Source organism: Nuphar pumila, chromosome 4 (genome assembly GCF_984573655.1).
Source record: "Nuphar pumila chromosome 4, dmNupPumi1.hap1.1, whole genome shotgun sequence".
NCBI lineage: Eukaryota > Viridiplantae > Streptophyta > Magnoliopsida > Nymphaeales > Nymphaeaceae > Nuphar > Nuphar pumila.
The window spans coordinates 123,753,990-123,770,842 of NC_143252.1; the positions used below are offsets into that span (position 1 = coordinate 123,753,990).

Here is a 16,853-nt window from a genome sequence, read left to right on the forward strand (position 1 = left end):
AAAAAACAAATGAAAACGGCAATACCTTCTTATCTTTGGGGAAGTCAATAGACTTTAGATAAGCAGCTGCAGCAAAAGATGAAGCGAAAATCTCTTCCTGCAGAAGTTCAACTAAATTAGTTGGACAAACAGTGAGAGAAACAGGAACTGTTCTGAAGGCATGCTTTAGCTTACCTCTGTAACGTTGAGGCTGAGTGTCTCAAATTTCTTTCCATACTGTTTCCTGGACTTGGTAGAGTTATTTGTAACAAAGACTAACCTCTTCCCCTAGAGATCGAGAAACTACTTGGTCAGTTCCTTCATAAAACCAATATAACCCTATCTGGAAATTAAATTTAATTGAAACCAATCCTTTTTATGCTTTCTCAGATATTTTTAAGAGCTTTTGTATGTTTAGCTAAAATTCTGCTAGGTTATAACTGCTTTTTAGAATCTTTGCTTGGAAGAGTAATTGACAGTAGCCAACATTGTAAGCAGCACCTATAAGAGCAACCGTTGGTGTATAATGTGGCATTGCAAGGGAAAACTGGTCACTTGTTCCAGTAAAAGAATCCTAAAGTCTCAGCTAAAGAGTTAAAGTTGACGCCTTCACACATTCCAGCATATCCATAAGCAAAGAGTCCCTTCTTCTACTGACCTTTGATCTGAGCATATCCAAAGTTTCTGGCACACCATCAATTAGTTTGTCTCCTTTCCATATCACTCCTAAGAGAGACCCACAAAATGAGGAAAAGCAAACAAACTTAGAAAATTTTTCCCTCCAATAAAACCATAAAAAAAATAACAGAGAAAACAAAAGAAAAAAAAAAAGAACTCCACACACAATCAAAACACGCCATGAATTCAATTGTAAACTCTTCCTTACAACACCAACTGACAAAAAGTTAAACGCAACAACAGAATTCAATTCGGAGACATGAGAATGAAACAAACAACATAATTTATGAGAAGAAACACTAATTTCATGCAGCGCACGTTAATGGGTAGTGCTCAATTTTGGATTCTAAGAGTTCATTCAGAAAATTTTCGGGTTCTGAGAAACACCAACCATCGCAATCGAAGATAAAAGTCTGAACCGAGTTTATCAACGCCTCTGCATTCTTAAGAGGCTCTGCTGAAGCTCTCACAGAGAGAGTTGCTGCGCCAGAAACCGACATTCTGGGATGGAATTTGGCGCTAAAAGAGGGAAGAAAGAACTGCAAAACAGAAACTCGAGTGCCCAACGAGCCAAAACGGTGGAATCTCGACAGGAGACGAGTGGGGCTGTGAGTGAGGTAGGGTGTGAAGGAGGAGGAGGACGTTGCGCTCAACATCTTCTCCCCTCTCTGTCTCCTTATATTATGGTGATCGACCCTTGTCTTGGGCGGTGGGCACCGCCACTTGCAAAAACTTAATGTATTTTTTCTTGGTAAGAGTGCTCACATATCGTTGTGCTTAGGGAAGAGAGAGAGATATGGCAATGCAAGGCTGCAAGCTCTCTTCCTCCCTTGCATGTGTGGACGTGGTGATTTATCTCACAAACACACACCAACCCCACGCTGAGACGCACACTAGTTTGCGGATAGATTGGGTCTGATCTTTAAAATATTCGTGTCTTTTGCCAATTTTTCAATGGGGGTGGACAATGTATGCTTAGTATAAAATCCATTTTAACACATTAAAGTTGATGATTCTCTGAAAAAAAAAGATAACACATTAAAGTTGATGGAGGGGAAGTTTGGTGCAAAAAAAGGCTTGCTTCATAAGAAAAAAAATTAAAATGAAAAAAAAGCTCTTTTGTTTGTGCCATCATTTATTTATTTTTATTTGTTGAAGAACAAATTATCTACATTTTTGGGATGTGACAAGTAAATGTAAGAGAATTTAAAGGAAATGTCGATAAAATCTAATCTAATTTAACAAGGTTAATATCGGGCATTGTTGTTCATTTTTTTTTATCACCTTAAGAACTGCATTTGGGCTCAAAGACCTAGTCTCACTGACTCAGCCTGACATGCCTACAGTCATCGGCCCAAGGGTCAAATAAAGCTCTACACATAGTCATTAGGCACCAAAGAACATGTTTTAGGCAATTGCATTCTATAAGCTGGTTTTTTAAGAGCTGCAAAAATCAATGGTCAACAATACACTAAAATTTCATGATTGAAAAAGTCACGTCTTTATATCATTACCACTTGATCCAATGTGTGAGGCAGGAGCAGTTAGTTCATGTTACCTTGTGTTGGGACGCTGCAAGTTCGAATCCCTATGGTATATTTGTATAACTGGTAGAGGGTCTACCTAACCCCAGCTTGTAGCCAATATTTTTCTAATATTCCATAGAGTCCGAATCGGGTGCAATATACTTGCACAAAAATTGTGCATTAAGCACCCGATAGGTCTTGGGCCCCACACCTGATAGGCATTGTCCCTAAGATGGAGTGATCAGTAGGGGTGGCAATCGGGTCGGATTGGCGGGTCAGCATACCTCAACCCGAACCCGACCTGTTTATTAAACGGGTAACCCGACACGACCTGCCAACCTGTTTAATAAACGGGTTGGGTCGGGTAAACGGATTGGCGGGTTGACCCACCCGCCTAACCCATTTATTAAATGGGTCAACCGGGTTGGCGGGTTGGCATACCCCTAACATGAACCCGACCTGTTTAATAAGCAGGTTAGGTGGGTCAACCCGTTTATTAAATGGGTTAGTTTAAGCCCAACCCTAACCCGCCTAAGAGGCGGGTTGGCGGGTCGTGTCAGGTTTTGCCACCCCTAGTGATCAGGTGCTTAATGCACAAATATTTGTGCAATCATATTGCACCTTATCTTTTCACTATTCTATATCATATTCTCGTGCTAAAGGGCCGGCCATACTCGACTTTACAATACTATCTGGTAGTAACTAGTTGTTCTTTCCATTTTTCTTGATTTTTTTCTTAAATCAAGACTTACGCACATGATTTATATGGTTTGTATAGTTTAAAAATGTTTTTAAACTGATTGTTGCCTTGTATAAGCTGTTTGTTTAGGAGCTGTAAAATTGTCGGTCTAAAATGCTCCGAGATTTACAAGTGAAAAAAAAATTATGTTTTAAAATAAAAAAATATTCGAACCAAGCTATGGCTACTAATAAATGAACCAAACATACTCACATTTTAGTAAAAAACTATAATAGTAAATTATAACCTTATTTTTTTAGGTCAAATTATTACCTTGTGCTCCTATGAGAGAGAGAGATGAAATTAATTGAGAAACCAAATCGCTTGCTGAAACATATATCTCTTTAAATGCGAAACACAAGCAACTCGTCGTTGCCAATTATTCATGGTGGCTGCTTTATAACATTGTGTGCAAGTGTTCCAACACGGTAACGCGTCATCATAAGAGCATCCTTTAATTTGGGCAACATAAGCATAAATTTTCTATTCAAGCAGAGCAAACAACAGCATTATTTGGTAATAATAATAAAATAACTGAACTGGTTAGAAGAAACCAAGCGGTATCTCAATGATGGCAATTCCTAGCTTGACTATCAAAAAGTAAAAGAGAGAGAGAGAGAGAGAGAGAGAGAGAGAATTTCCCTTTAGGATTCAAGAGTACCATTGCCCCTCTCACATTCTCAATGGAATACAAGTGTTTTAAGCTAGATGTTGAAGGTCTAAAGCAATGTTGTCAGAATCGGTATGGGACCTCAGTCGATTTTCTAAACGATTCAGGGAATGGGCTGATTCCAATTCAAAAATAAAATGAACTGAATCGATCAATTTTTAACCAGAAGACGACACATGTTAAAAAATTATTTTAAACCATTTTTGAAAGATAATTAAAAATATGACGAATCAACTTGGTTTCATATCGATTTCTGGCCGATACGATACAAATTGGCTGTTTCAGGCTGATTCGCAAGGACACTGAAACCATTACTGATCTTTTTGTTTTTTTGGTGGATAACCAAGCAAAAAAGCCTTACTCATTTACAAGCTCATCATCGTAAAAACTCCAAACCCCTTTGTCTATCAAAGAGTACATCCAACTTTGGCTTTTGCAGGAAAGGATGTGCACCTGTGGGTTTTCAACTTGGTGAAATTTGCAAGTCGACCTTACCAATAAGTAAGCTCTAGTGAGCAAAAAACTGACAGTATCTACTATGAATCCGTTAACCAATATTCATTTTCAGTCACAAGCCAAACTTATAATTTGCCATTGGTGTCATTTCTGCATGTCATATCTAATTTAAATTATTATAGTAACCCATTTTAAGTAAATATCATAAACACAATGCAACAAAACTTAGGTACTTACAAATTTGTATAACCTTATATTTTTTTTGTTTTGTATAATCTGTAATAAATATTAAATTTATGTAAGGAAAAATGATTGTACTGTATACATAATTTCGATCCTATTTCTTAAAAACCTTACAATTTTTTATACTCTCAAAGTTCAAAATGGCAAATATTCGATATTGATCGTTAGGATCCTTTTACCCTTTGCGACTACGAATTAAAGCCTTATTGCGATAAAATTGTACCATTCGTCGGCTAGGTTCAACTCCCAATTAATTCTAGAATTGCAGGGTTTTTTATGCGAGCATCATGAACTCACATAAATTTATTTGTGATTTTTTGGTGAAACTAAAACCACCAAAATTGCAAATATCTTGTTTTTTCGCATATATGTCAATATTTTGCATAAATATATTTGTGAAACACATCTTGTAAATATCCTACTTTTCACATATATTTTCCAAAATCGCATAAGTTTCACACATAAACTAAATTCACAAATAGCCTACTTATTCACATATATTGCACGATCTTACATAAAGTTATTTGTGAATCTCCTTATATCACAAATATCATACTTTAATATTTATAAAATTATGACAAATATGTGTTATTTTTTATTTTTTATGATTTTTTTAATCATATATAAACCCATTTTAGTCTCCAATATACTTATTTTTATATAATCAAGGTTTTTTTTTTGTATTTTGTCCCCAACTTGCTTTCCTTCCAACAAGTAATTCTAACTCATTTACATATATCAGACTTTTTCGCATATATGTTCCGAAATCGCATGAAGTATATTTGCAAAATCTTATTAATCAGCAAAAAATTAACTATTTTGCAAAATTGTTTCTACATATACAGACAAGTCAATATGATTAATATATAACTAAATACAGTTGGTTTGCAAGAAATCAAATAACTTGAAGTTTCACAATTACAAAGTTACATTCAATACATGAGCTGCATTACAAAGTTATAATTAAAGTTTAACTTGAAGTTTAACTTGATCCATTCAATTACAATGTTTAATTTGATCAATTCAATTACAAATATAAGTTTAACTTGATCTATCCAATTACAAATATAAGTTTAACTTGATCTATTACAAAGGTGCATAATTGTTCACAACTCGGCTATCTGGTTTGATTCTTTTGGTGCATCTCTAACCAATGTCTTTGTCTTTTCATTGTCTTTCATACTTTTGGAAGTTCTTTCCTTCATATGCTTGTAGAACTTGATCATACGATGCCTTATATCTATGATATCTTGTTGAAAACAACTCTTTTTTAGCAAACAACTAATTACAACAAACATCTCAAACCAGTAAACAACTGACATATAAACACATACATTCATGAAATTTAATTTTCAGTTTCTGCCTAAGTACTACATATATTGTATGACAAATATACCACAATCATACATGTAAAATGAGAAAATACCAAGTGAAAAACATGTACATGTACGAAATGAGTTAACAAACAAAAGTAATTACTCATTCTCTTATTGAGGAATATTGTGCATAGCCTGCGTCGTCCAATCTTTATAATAGTCAAAGACAATTTATGCTAAAAAATGAACTTGCAACACATATACACGAAAATGAGATAACATACACAAAAAAGAAGATAATAAACATAAACAAAAAAATGAGTACATTATTGAGTAAGTTATATTATTGTACTGTTTATTTGACATTTTTATCTGCTAAATATGTGTTTGATGTGGAATTGTACAACTTGGAGTCTTTTTTCTTCATGTATATTTCTCAAAGAACTAGTTGAAAAGAATTAAGAGTTGCAACGTAAATCTAGTGTAACATCGTTTTGCGCATGAAAGTTTATTTGTAAGTATATAAAGTTGTGTAAAAACATACCTTGTCAGTGTCAAGAAAATGATACAACAAGTTATTGCTCTCCAACTGTTAGCTACCCCACCTTGTTGCCCTTTAGTTACGATCATTTGCTGTGAACATATAGGGTTTACCAGTTAGTTTTTTAATCAGTAGTAAAACAATATAAACATCACTTTTTGGAGTCATAGAGAAATACATGATGAGGTAAAGGGTTTTCTACAAGTTGTCATTTTCTTTATCCTTGTTGTGAGCCACTTAGAGTATTTCTATGAATATTGCTAAATGTTGCATAATAAAATCCAATATGGTACTAAAAAAATAAACAAAATTGTGTGCAAACAAAACAAAAAAATAAACAAAATTACGTGTAAACATAACAAAAAATAAACAAAATTATGTGTAAACATAACAAAAAAAATAAGCAAATTAACTTGCAAAACTAACACTTCACTTTACAAGAGAGTTTCTTTGACAAACTCATACTCTTTTAGCTCAAGGGTATTCTCTTCTATAGCTTTTTCTTTTTCGTTAACATGTTCTTAACAATAAAATAAACTGTATACGACTAATATCACATATACACACATGATTTGAGATATTGCTTATACCTAATGTATAACAAGTTTATTCATGTTGTTCAAACTTTGGGGCAGAATATACACATAAAAAAGTAATTCATTAAACAACACTACATATAAATATATATTGTTATTCATGTTTTTGCCTGTTATAGTTACCCTTACCACATACATTGCATACACACAAATAAACAATTTATTAAACAACACTATATATATACATATATATATAATGTTATTCGTGCTTTCACCTATTGTGCTCAACCTTACCGCATACAGTGCACTTGTATGACACAACATCTTTGTGTTCTGTTCTTCGTCTATTAACATTAGGTTGTCTTGCTTTGTGTACCACTTTTGGTACATAGACAACTATAAAAGTAGGTGAAGCGATATGTGAAACATTTTCCACTATCATAAAAAATGAATATTGATTATATGTAGCTCAATACAATTCAACTTTAAAGAACTTGTCGTAGTAATTTTTGGGTAGGTTGCCCTCATACAAAATGCATGTGATCACATATTCGTAAGGAATCTCGTTAATCTATCACTTTTTACAAGTGCATAAGCACCTCTGAAGATCAACACTATAACCATGAGATCGGTCACGGGCTTGGTACCATTGTCGGAGGCAATGCACTACTTGTACATGTATTTGTTGTGCATTTTTTTCAATTTTTCTAGTTTTTCTTTTACCTTCGACATCATAACGCCTAGCATATGCTGCCCCATAATCTTTTTTTTCTCAATAAGTTTCAACAAAGCTTTTCAATAAGAGGAATTAAAGGCTTGCTGTATAACGTGAATCCATGAATTGAAGCGCTCCACTATATTAGATGTTAAATAGTCATATCTTTTCACTGAAAAGTGACTGTTAGCCCAATGTTTCATATGTACATCAGTGACAACATAATTGTATGCATTTGTGTTTTATTTATTAATTTTGTCAAGAAAATAATTGCATTGTTCTTTTGTGGTTGCTCGAGATGCACTCTACAAAAGTGCACTGAGTAGTGAATCAAATTTCTTCGAAAAGTTCGCTATCAAATGCTTCATGCAAAATTCAACATGACATGTAGGCTATGTGTGGGGGACAATATACTTTAAACCTGGATGCCTATCTGAAATAACTATGAATAATCTTCTTTCTATAAACTCGTCGAAGTGTATGAATACCTCTAAAAATCATGCACATGAATCATTGAACTCCTTATCAACAATTATAAATGGCACCAGAAATATCTCACCATAAGAATCAATAATATGGGCCGACAACAATATACTTGTGTATTTTCTTTTTAGGAATGTGTCATCCACCATAAGAACTGAAGGGCATTATTTAAAAAACCATTGATGCTTGGCTGAAAAAATAAAAATAAATAATTAAATCGATCTTTTTGATCAGTCTTAATGTACCTTAGCAATCCTCGATTAGCCTTCATCAGATAATCCAAATAGACAGAAAGCATCTTGAAGGACTCTTCGAATGAAACATATAATGCAGCCTTTGTGTATTTACGTCCACACTATCCCTGTTTGTAAGTAACATCTATATTTTCCTCGCGATTGATGTTATTCATGATTTCTCTTGAAGTTATCATCGGATTATCGTGCATGCATTTGTGAATAACACCTGAAATTCACTTATAAGGTACTTTCTCCACTACAAGGTTGCCCAGTGTTTTAGTACATGAATGCTCGCTATCATACCTCTTCACTTAAAAGAAACTTGCTTCACGTACCTTTGTGCAATGGATATTTCAAGGAAATCAACTGTCATATGAGTATTCTTTCTCGTACATATGACAATAACTTTATTATTGTAGCTCTTTAAGAATTTTGCTTTATAGTTATTTTTAATCACATGATCTTTCAAAAACTCGTGGCAATATTGGAGATCATTAAACCTTTTGCCCAAAATAATTTCTCAATTGTTTGAGTGTGTTGATAGCCATTGAAATTGTTCACAATTATTAAGTCTTTTATTACACAATTGCTCATATAAATTAAATGTCTCTGCTTCGATAATTTTTAATTGTTCTTCATTTTATGAGAACTCATTAAATGAGAACTTGGTTCTCATTCTCAAATGTCATTGGTGTGTCGCTTTCACCTGTCTTTATTTGTCTCATGTGATCATTGTCTTCATCCTATTTTATTGACATGGTATACTAATTATCATCGATATCATCTGATTGTTAACTATCAACATTATCGCAGCTACCACTAATTGACTATTTGGTTGTAGCAAGTAAATCAAAATTCATTGTATATATCATTTCATTTGCTTTCATGCATGTATTATTTCAATATTTTCAACATTTAAGATTAACTATCAAAATATCACATTCATCGTCACACTTATATTCCAACCATAAATTACATCAAAATTATAACTTGTACTTAATATTGTCGTATGACCAGAAAGGTTGCATGTCATTCAAATTATTGTAATAAAAATTATTGGCACTTATTTTCCCACGTGGTTTTATATACTTTACGATGATCTGTTGATCATGTACAACACCAACATCGCCCACTGTTTGAGACAGTTGAATAATCGACAAAGGACTCAACTCAATAGATGGTGTCTGGGATACATGCACATTCTTTATAAGACCCATATCATTTCATTGATCAACTACTCACTCATTAATTTTGCATACTTTCAAGTAAATATCACCACTAAATAACATCGATTCTACATCATCATCATCAACAACAACAACAACATTTATCTATATTTCTTCGTCGTTTAAGTTTGGAGAATAACTATACCAGAGGCTCAATAATTTTATCGCATATCCGGTTTTATAAGACATCAAAGTTGCAAGTTCCTTAAATATAATATTTTTGGAGACCAGTATAGATTTTCAATTAGTGTAATCAGGCTTATGGTTATGTAATTTAGCTTTTCAAACGACATCATTGACGAACTACAACAACCACGATAATGTACTTTAGCTCTTTCAATGCTTATGCACAGTAAACCCTAACCCTATTACACCAATGCAAGAACAATAAATATTAACTAAAGGATAAGCAAATAATCATAAATCATATACAACAATATATATTTTTATAAAAGAATAATAAACATAGTAAACCCTAAACAGTAAATTTGAAGGATGAAAAAGTTGATGACAACACAAAGAAAACATAAAAAATACATCAATAGCAACAACCAAACACAAATACGCATGTGATATTCAATGATCGTGAGTTGCATCTGCTCATACCTCTGATTGTAGGCTTTCATTTTAAATAGAAATATGCATGGGGACATCTATTGTATGGAACTCACTTTTCGAACCTATAGATGGGGAAGTCGATCGCAAGGATGATACGACAACCTCCTCAGAATGCAGAAATTGCCTCAAGTGTTCTACATATTTTTTTTTCAGACATAAAAGAGAAGAAGAAACCATCGAACAAAAATGAGTATATATATGATTCGACAAAATCGTAAATATTAAGAAAAAACATATATAATAAAAAATTACAATTATTTAAGTAGGATATTTGCGATTTTGTTGGTTCCCTTTAAATGGAGTTTCACATATAAATGTATGCGATTTCGGAAAGTATATGTGAAAAAGTAGGATATTTGTGAGAGGTGTTTCACAAAAATATTTATGTGAAATATTGACATATATACGAAAGAGTATGATATTTGTGATTTTGGTGGTTTCAGTTTCACAAAAAAAATGCAATAAATTAATGCGAGTTCATAAAGTCCGCATAAGAAAACCTATCATTCTTAGAAGATATTCATATATAAATTCATAGTTATAGGAAGATCCATTAAACTAATTTGAACTCAAATATCTAAACCTAAGCCAAGATCTAAAACAAGATTATACTAAAGATGATGTTAGAAGGCAAAGACAAAAATCAATTTAATCATTAGTTCATGAACAATTAGCAGCTTAACTATGCCTAACATGCACTTGATACAATTCAGGCCCAATAGGATCCAATTATAAAAACTGGGTCCATCTAAACAACCAACAAAACCAAAAAGGTAGAAAGAATTCTTTCTCACAAAAAAAAGAATATGACTTAGTATAAGAAAATAAAACCCAAAAAATGAATAATTGATACAAAAGAAAACAAAAAGAGGGGATTTTTTACCTATCTCAGAAGGTAATGATTTTCCATGAGTCCCAGCCTTTTCTAACAATTCTAATGACAAATTCATAGAAATGGTAAACTTCTATAATGCAGTGCATATAAAAGGAGAATTTAAGTGCAATTTATAAAATGCCGGCCAGTATGGTAAAAAAATATAAAGGTTTTCCTTCAAATAGTGACATCTTGCAACAAGGGTTTTTCTAGCCTATATTTTTGGTACTGAATAGGTTTTAGAATATTGTTGACATTTTAACAAGTTTTTTTTCTTGCTATTTATAGGCGATACTGTTACCATGTGTGAGACAAGACCAAATTCATCAACTTCAATTTCAAGAGTGACATGAAATGCAACCCATGATTCTCTTTAATGTAAGTTACTTATGTTCATGAAATTGGATAAAATGTCATTTTTTTCTCAAGGAAAAAACCACTACTTTGGTGTGGACATCATGTTAAAAGCCAGAGGTGCCACGCTGACTATGCTTCTGTTTTGATATCTGTGGTGTAAAACTCAAAGAATACTCCTCCCTACCCACCATAGATAGTTTCTCATTGGTTTTGGCCTTGCAGCAAGGAATATGACATCTTGGGTATCGACTTGACATCATTCAACTTGAGTGCCTTGAGTCGATCCTACTAGCCAGTTGCGAGGAGCTTTTATGTAACTCGCATGTGGCAATTTACAGCAATAAAACTTTGTAGGTTCGTGTTTCGGTAATATATTTTGCACATGCATTAAGGCTATCAACTGACAGACTTTTCTTAAGGCCCTGAACCACCTATACCACATGGTTGAGCAGGCCAGTCGCAATTAGGCCTGATAAACGAGATGACCAACTCATTGTTTGGCTCGGATTGACTTGTAAATTGGGTTTAAGGAGTTAATCTACAAGCCAAGTATTAACATGGAAAGCTCAACTTAACTCGGCTCTTATAAACTCATTTTATATATTACATATTTGGACAATGACGTAGATGAAACTAATTTTTCACACAATACCATAAATGCTGCAAACTAGAAAATATGATCACATGGTCAATTTACCTCAAAATTATGACAAACATGGCCAATTTTACATTATTTTTTTGCAGTTTTACCCTTTGTCATGGCACGTCTATTTTAGGCGACAACTAAAATGGCACCTGATTTTTTTCATGCGACAATTTTTGCAACGCCTGATTTTTTCAGGTAACTTAGATAAGGCTTGATTTTTCAAGCGACGAGTTAAAAAAAAGTGAGCACCAATTTTTTCAAGCGATAAAAAGGCAAAACTGTTAAAAAAAACAATTGAACAGATTTGTTAATATTTTTTAATTTGCAGCCAATATCGATGTCTTTTTCGGTTATATATATATATATATATATATATATATATATATATATATATATATATATATATATATATATATATATATATATATATATATATATGAGTATACAAAAGTAATTAGTGTCATCATGAGTATCATAAACCTTTTTGGTTTTGAAAAAATTACAAATACCCTCCACAACCTTTGAGGTATTTAGAAATACTAACTCAAAACTGCCAAGTGTATGACACCTCCTCATCATGATTGCTCTTTCTCTCAACATCCACGAAAAAGACTCACGCAAGCAAAACACTAGCTCTAGTATTTCAGTTTATTTTTTCACATTTTTTTCCCCTTCATTTAAATTAGTTTTGAGCCTTAAAATAAAATGCATCATTTCCCCTCCATCTTTCTCTGCGAACCCTAAAATCTTGACTAAAACAGTAAATGAAATCGTGGAGGGATGAGATGAATACTAACCACCTATTGCTTTAAAAATCTCATCAACATGTTTAAATAGAGATGTGGGTGTTTCAATGAGCACAAGATAATTCCAGAAAATCAAAGTTTGGGTCGGGAGAGTTTGAATTCAGTAAAAGGCTGTTTTTTTTTTCCTTAAGACAAATCCTAAGAAGAGAGGAGCGTGTATTTTTCAAAAAACTAAGGGTACAAGCAAAATTTGACATCGGTTAACGAGTGTTTGACCAAAGTTTAGACCCTAAGATTAGATCAGGCAGTTTGAGAATTAATTTTAAAACTTGACAAGCATTCGTAAAATTTCAAACATTCAGCGTATATTTGTAAATACCTCAAAAATTGAGCAGGTATTCATAATTTTTCCTTCTTTTTTTAACAGTTAGCTTGCAAATTTTGCTCGCAACACTTGTCCGCCCAACTGAATCTGCTAGTCAAATAATGCTACTTAGTTTGGTCCGATCGACCTGCTGGATTTGGCTTTAGCAGTTTTTGACTTGCAGTTAACAATCAAAGTCAACCTCATTTTATTCTTTCAGATGGTTTGGCCTTTAAGCTCCGGATCGATCATGTTCCAACCAACTCCAGCCTTTCAATCAGAGACCGACTCCGCAGTTAAGACGATAGCCCATATGAACCTGAAAAAGTCAGCCTGCTTTCACTGGACTGACCACACCAGAAAACCCTTCTAGATGTTTGACATAATCACTGTTGTTGGCCAACTTGATGACCATCCTACTCTTGAGTTTGGTTGATTAGAGGAGTCCACAATCAAGTCGCTAGACAAACAGAAATACAAGTTTTGGACTCAGAAAAGACTTTCTAAGGCCTGACCAACTCATGGTAATTGGTAGATCAAGACCATCATAGCAAGGGCAATAGCTAGACCACAAGGCTGCAAGATAGCTCAATCTTTGCGGCCATTGCAGCATAGACATAGTTCAAGCATTATGAACAGCAGCCTGCAGTGGGTAAGTCATAAAAACAACAAATTTCTAGAAAAGAGAATCGCCTTGGAACTTGGGCAAGCCTTCGGAGAAAAAAAAAAACAAATCACCTCAAACATCACTAGGCTATAACCACACACCATTTGCGGCCATTGCAGCATAGACATAGTTCAAGCATTATGAACAGCAGCTTGCAGTGGGGTAAGTCATAAAAACAACAAATTTCTAGAAAAGAGAATCGCCTTGGAACTTGGGCAAGCCTTAGGAGAAAAAAAAAACAAATCACCTCAAACATCACTAGGCTATAACCACAAACACCATTTTTTTCTAATGACAAGGAACATCATATAGCATAAATTTCACATTTTTAAACATGCCTAGAAAACCATGAACACACTCTATCCCAAGACAACCCCAAGGGTCCAACCCACCTTAAAAAAAAGAAAAGAAAAATCACACATGATCTCTGTGTGTGTGTGTAGTAGTAGTAGTACCCTTGAAAGTATTACAATGATTACATGTTAAAGTGGTACTCTTGAAAATAATAAAAGATAAGTTATTTCAAAAGATTATTGTAATGTTGATCTTAATCAGGTTCTTATTCAGCTCAAATGACACTAACATACAGCTAGTGACTAGATAAAGTCCCTAGAAAGACCTTGTGTCAACTCAGGCCGTCTTGCTGATGATGAAACGGAAATTACCAAAGTTCCAAGTGTTGACTAGATCACCTGGCTCATGGCTGACAAACCACACCACCAAGTTCACCACTGCTCGAATATCATCTGCCACAGAAAGGCAAGAGATTGGGCATAATGGGGCCTAAAAAATCTCTCAGAAGCTCCACATCAACAAAAGTATGTCCTTGTGAGTTGACCATGATGCCAAACCGGACTCGAAAATGGGACCAGGATAATTTATCAAAGCCATTCAGCTCAAGTAAAGGACGATGTCAAATGGGCACGGATAAAAGAACATGGGATGCACCATTTTTGTGTAACTGTTAAGTAAGAATAGTGTATAAGAGGACATGTTACGAGAGTAAATTGGAGTATTCCTGTGACATAGGTCAATAACAATACAACACCCCCTCTTTGAGCTGAAAATCCATATATACCCAGAAATAAAATGGACTATAAAATAAAAAAATCACACCCCAGATCAAATTTATTGCAGGCTTTCTCTGATACAATCTAAGCATATTATAGAAGAGCCTACTCTGGATCAACTCTCACCATAAGCACAACAGTGGCTTGTTTATAGCGAATGGCCATGCTGGAACAAAATCAACTCAAACCAAGAGAATCCAGTGAATAATTCTTACAGGTAGTTGGTTGTCAGTTGCACCTACTCAATTTAGAACCAACCGAACCCAACTCAAGATGAAGCAACTTGTTTCACTGTCAATATGAAAATGAGACACAATATTCAAATTAGGAATCAACATGACCTGAGGTGTTCATCATAGCAATAACTTAACGACATGGCTTGCCAAAAAAAAATATCTATGCTTTAGTGGATGGCTCACCTGGAAATCCTGCAAACAAGAACACAATGATCTTCCACCTTGAAAGAATCTTTCATGATCTTCAGATTTCAGAACATCGATTCAGTAGTTGTAAATTCTACAAGCCTCCCTCTTCGCAGCCCTTCATTTGCATTTGATGCCCCATGACTACAGTTAAACAAGGAATCAATTTGGTTATGCATTTTGTGCAACAATGCAAACATCAACATTTATGAATGGCAAAAATCCAATGTTATAAAGAAATTAAAAGTATTGCTATATGAAATGGAAGAATCATCTAGGTGGACATTTTAGAAGAAGAGTGTCAAGTCCCTCCTAATCACTATAAGGTGCCTATAACTTTAGCATATCATAACAGTACAAAATGACAAGAATTTAAAAGTTCGGAAAGAAGGTTCTGCATCACAATATCACTTTCACGTAGTAGATCTACAGATCTACAGCCTCACTAAATATGGTTGAAAAGCCAACGTAAAGAAAAAAAATTGAAGCACTAGTTTAGACAAACTAACAGAAAATTATATTTGAGATGCTGGCATTGACATGAAATTCAATCAGGTTTAATATAAGGTTGTCCAATATCAAGTAGAACAGCCTTGACAAGGCATCCAACTCACCTTTGGAATTAGATCCAAATCAACTTGGGCTGAGCAGGATGAACCTGTAGCATGTCGGCAAAGAGGAAGGCAGAATCCAAAAGTGAGAAACAAGGGCTTTTTAGGTCCACATAAAGCTGAAAGCAAGAAACATGTAGAAAATGCATATGATGTCAAGTCTTTTAGAATATGTAAGCGAAGAGTCCAACTTATCATCATAATATTGTTACAAGTCACAACCATGAACTTTTTTGTCTTTAAAAATAGTCTTATACATAAAAAATTAAAGATTTATTCACATGTTAGTCTAATTAGTTTACTATATGTAACGACCCCAACTCATACCCCTTGAAAATACGGATTTTTTTTATCAATTGCAGAAATATTCCCAGAGATGGGGCCTTTACAGTTCCACTTACAATTAGATAACCACCCACCACTATAGAGCTTACACTTATCATTCATACCAAACCAAACTATTATTCATTTATTTGAAAGAAAGAATGTTTAAGCAATAATTGTAAGAGACATATCAGAGTTATTTAAATGACATAAAAGTAAATAACGAAAAACTGAGCCACGTTGTTCCCCTGTAAACCGTCTAGCAAGAATGTGACACTCGTAACTCTCTCAGGAACCAGTCGCTTCACTGATCACCTGCAACTGCGAAAAACCATAGAAGTAGGGTGTCAGAACCGAAATCTTGAGCACAGGTACGTCTAATGAAATAAGTGAGCATAACGAATACAAATAAGATGTCATGCAATCATTTAGAGGAAAGCAATTATGACAACTTCATAATTTCAATTAAGCTTCATGAAACAGAGAATAATTTCTAAGCATGAGAGAACATTTAAACAATAGCAGAGATCACAATTTAAGTAAGCACGACATTTAACAGACATTAGAGATTAAACATCATGCATCCACCAATATGTAACAATTAAGGGAACATATAACATATGCATGTTCTAATGCATAGCAGGATTATGCATGATTTATGTACAATGCATGACCACCTTATTATCTTTCATTAAAGTTATCATTACAATTGTATGTCCCTATTAAATGCATTCAACTTAAGTTCTTATTTTTAATTACCGTTGCTCACGGATACACCAAACGTGTATAATCCCCGAGGTCAAGTTAGGT

General features: G+C 34.0%; 1 protein-coding gene and 1 long non-coding RNA gene across 2 annotated transcripts in view; both read right to left on the reverse strand.

Annotated features, from left to right (window-relative positions):
* LOC149840898 (phosphoglycolate phosphatase 1A, chloroplastic-like) overlaps positions 1 to 1,483 on the reverse strand; it is a 31,895-nt gene extending 30,412 nt beyond the window's left edge. The window contains exons 1-4 of the mRNA XM_090003442.1: positions 1,049 to 1,483; positions 638 to 705; positions 175 to 267; positions 26 to 97 (exon numbers count right to left, since the gene is read on the reverse strand). Of these exons, the coding sequence (XP_089859568.1) occupies positions 26 to 97; positions 175 to 267; positions 638 to 705; positions 1,049 to 1,313 (498 nt within the window). The 5' untranslated portion in view covers positions 1,314 to 1,483. The remainder of the gene's footprint in view (positions 1 to 25; positions 98 to 174; positions 268 to 637; positions 706 to 1,048) is intronic.
* A 12,615-nt stretch (positions 1,484 to 14,098) lies between these two features.
* On the reverse strand, positions 14,099 to 15,230 carry LOC149840899 (uncharacterized). The gene is made up of 2 exons (XR_016431611.1): positions 15,106 to 15,230; positions 14,099 to 14,977 (listed from the first exon to the last, which is right to left on the reverse strand). It is a non-coding gene; the product is annotated as an uncharacterized LOC149840899 (long non-coding RNA).
* Positions 15,231 to 16,853: the final 1,623 nt, after the last annotated feature.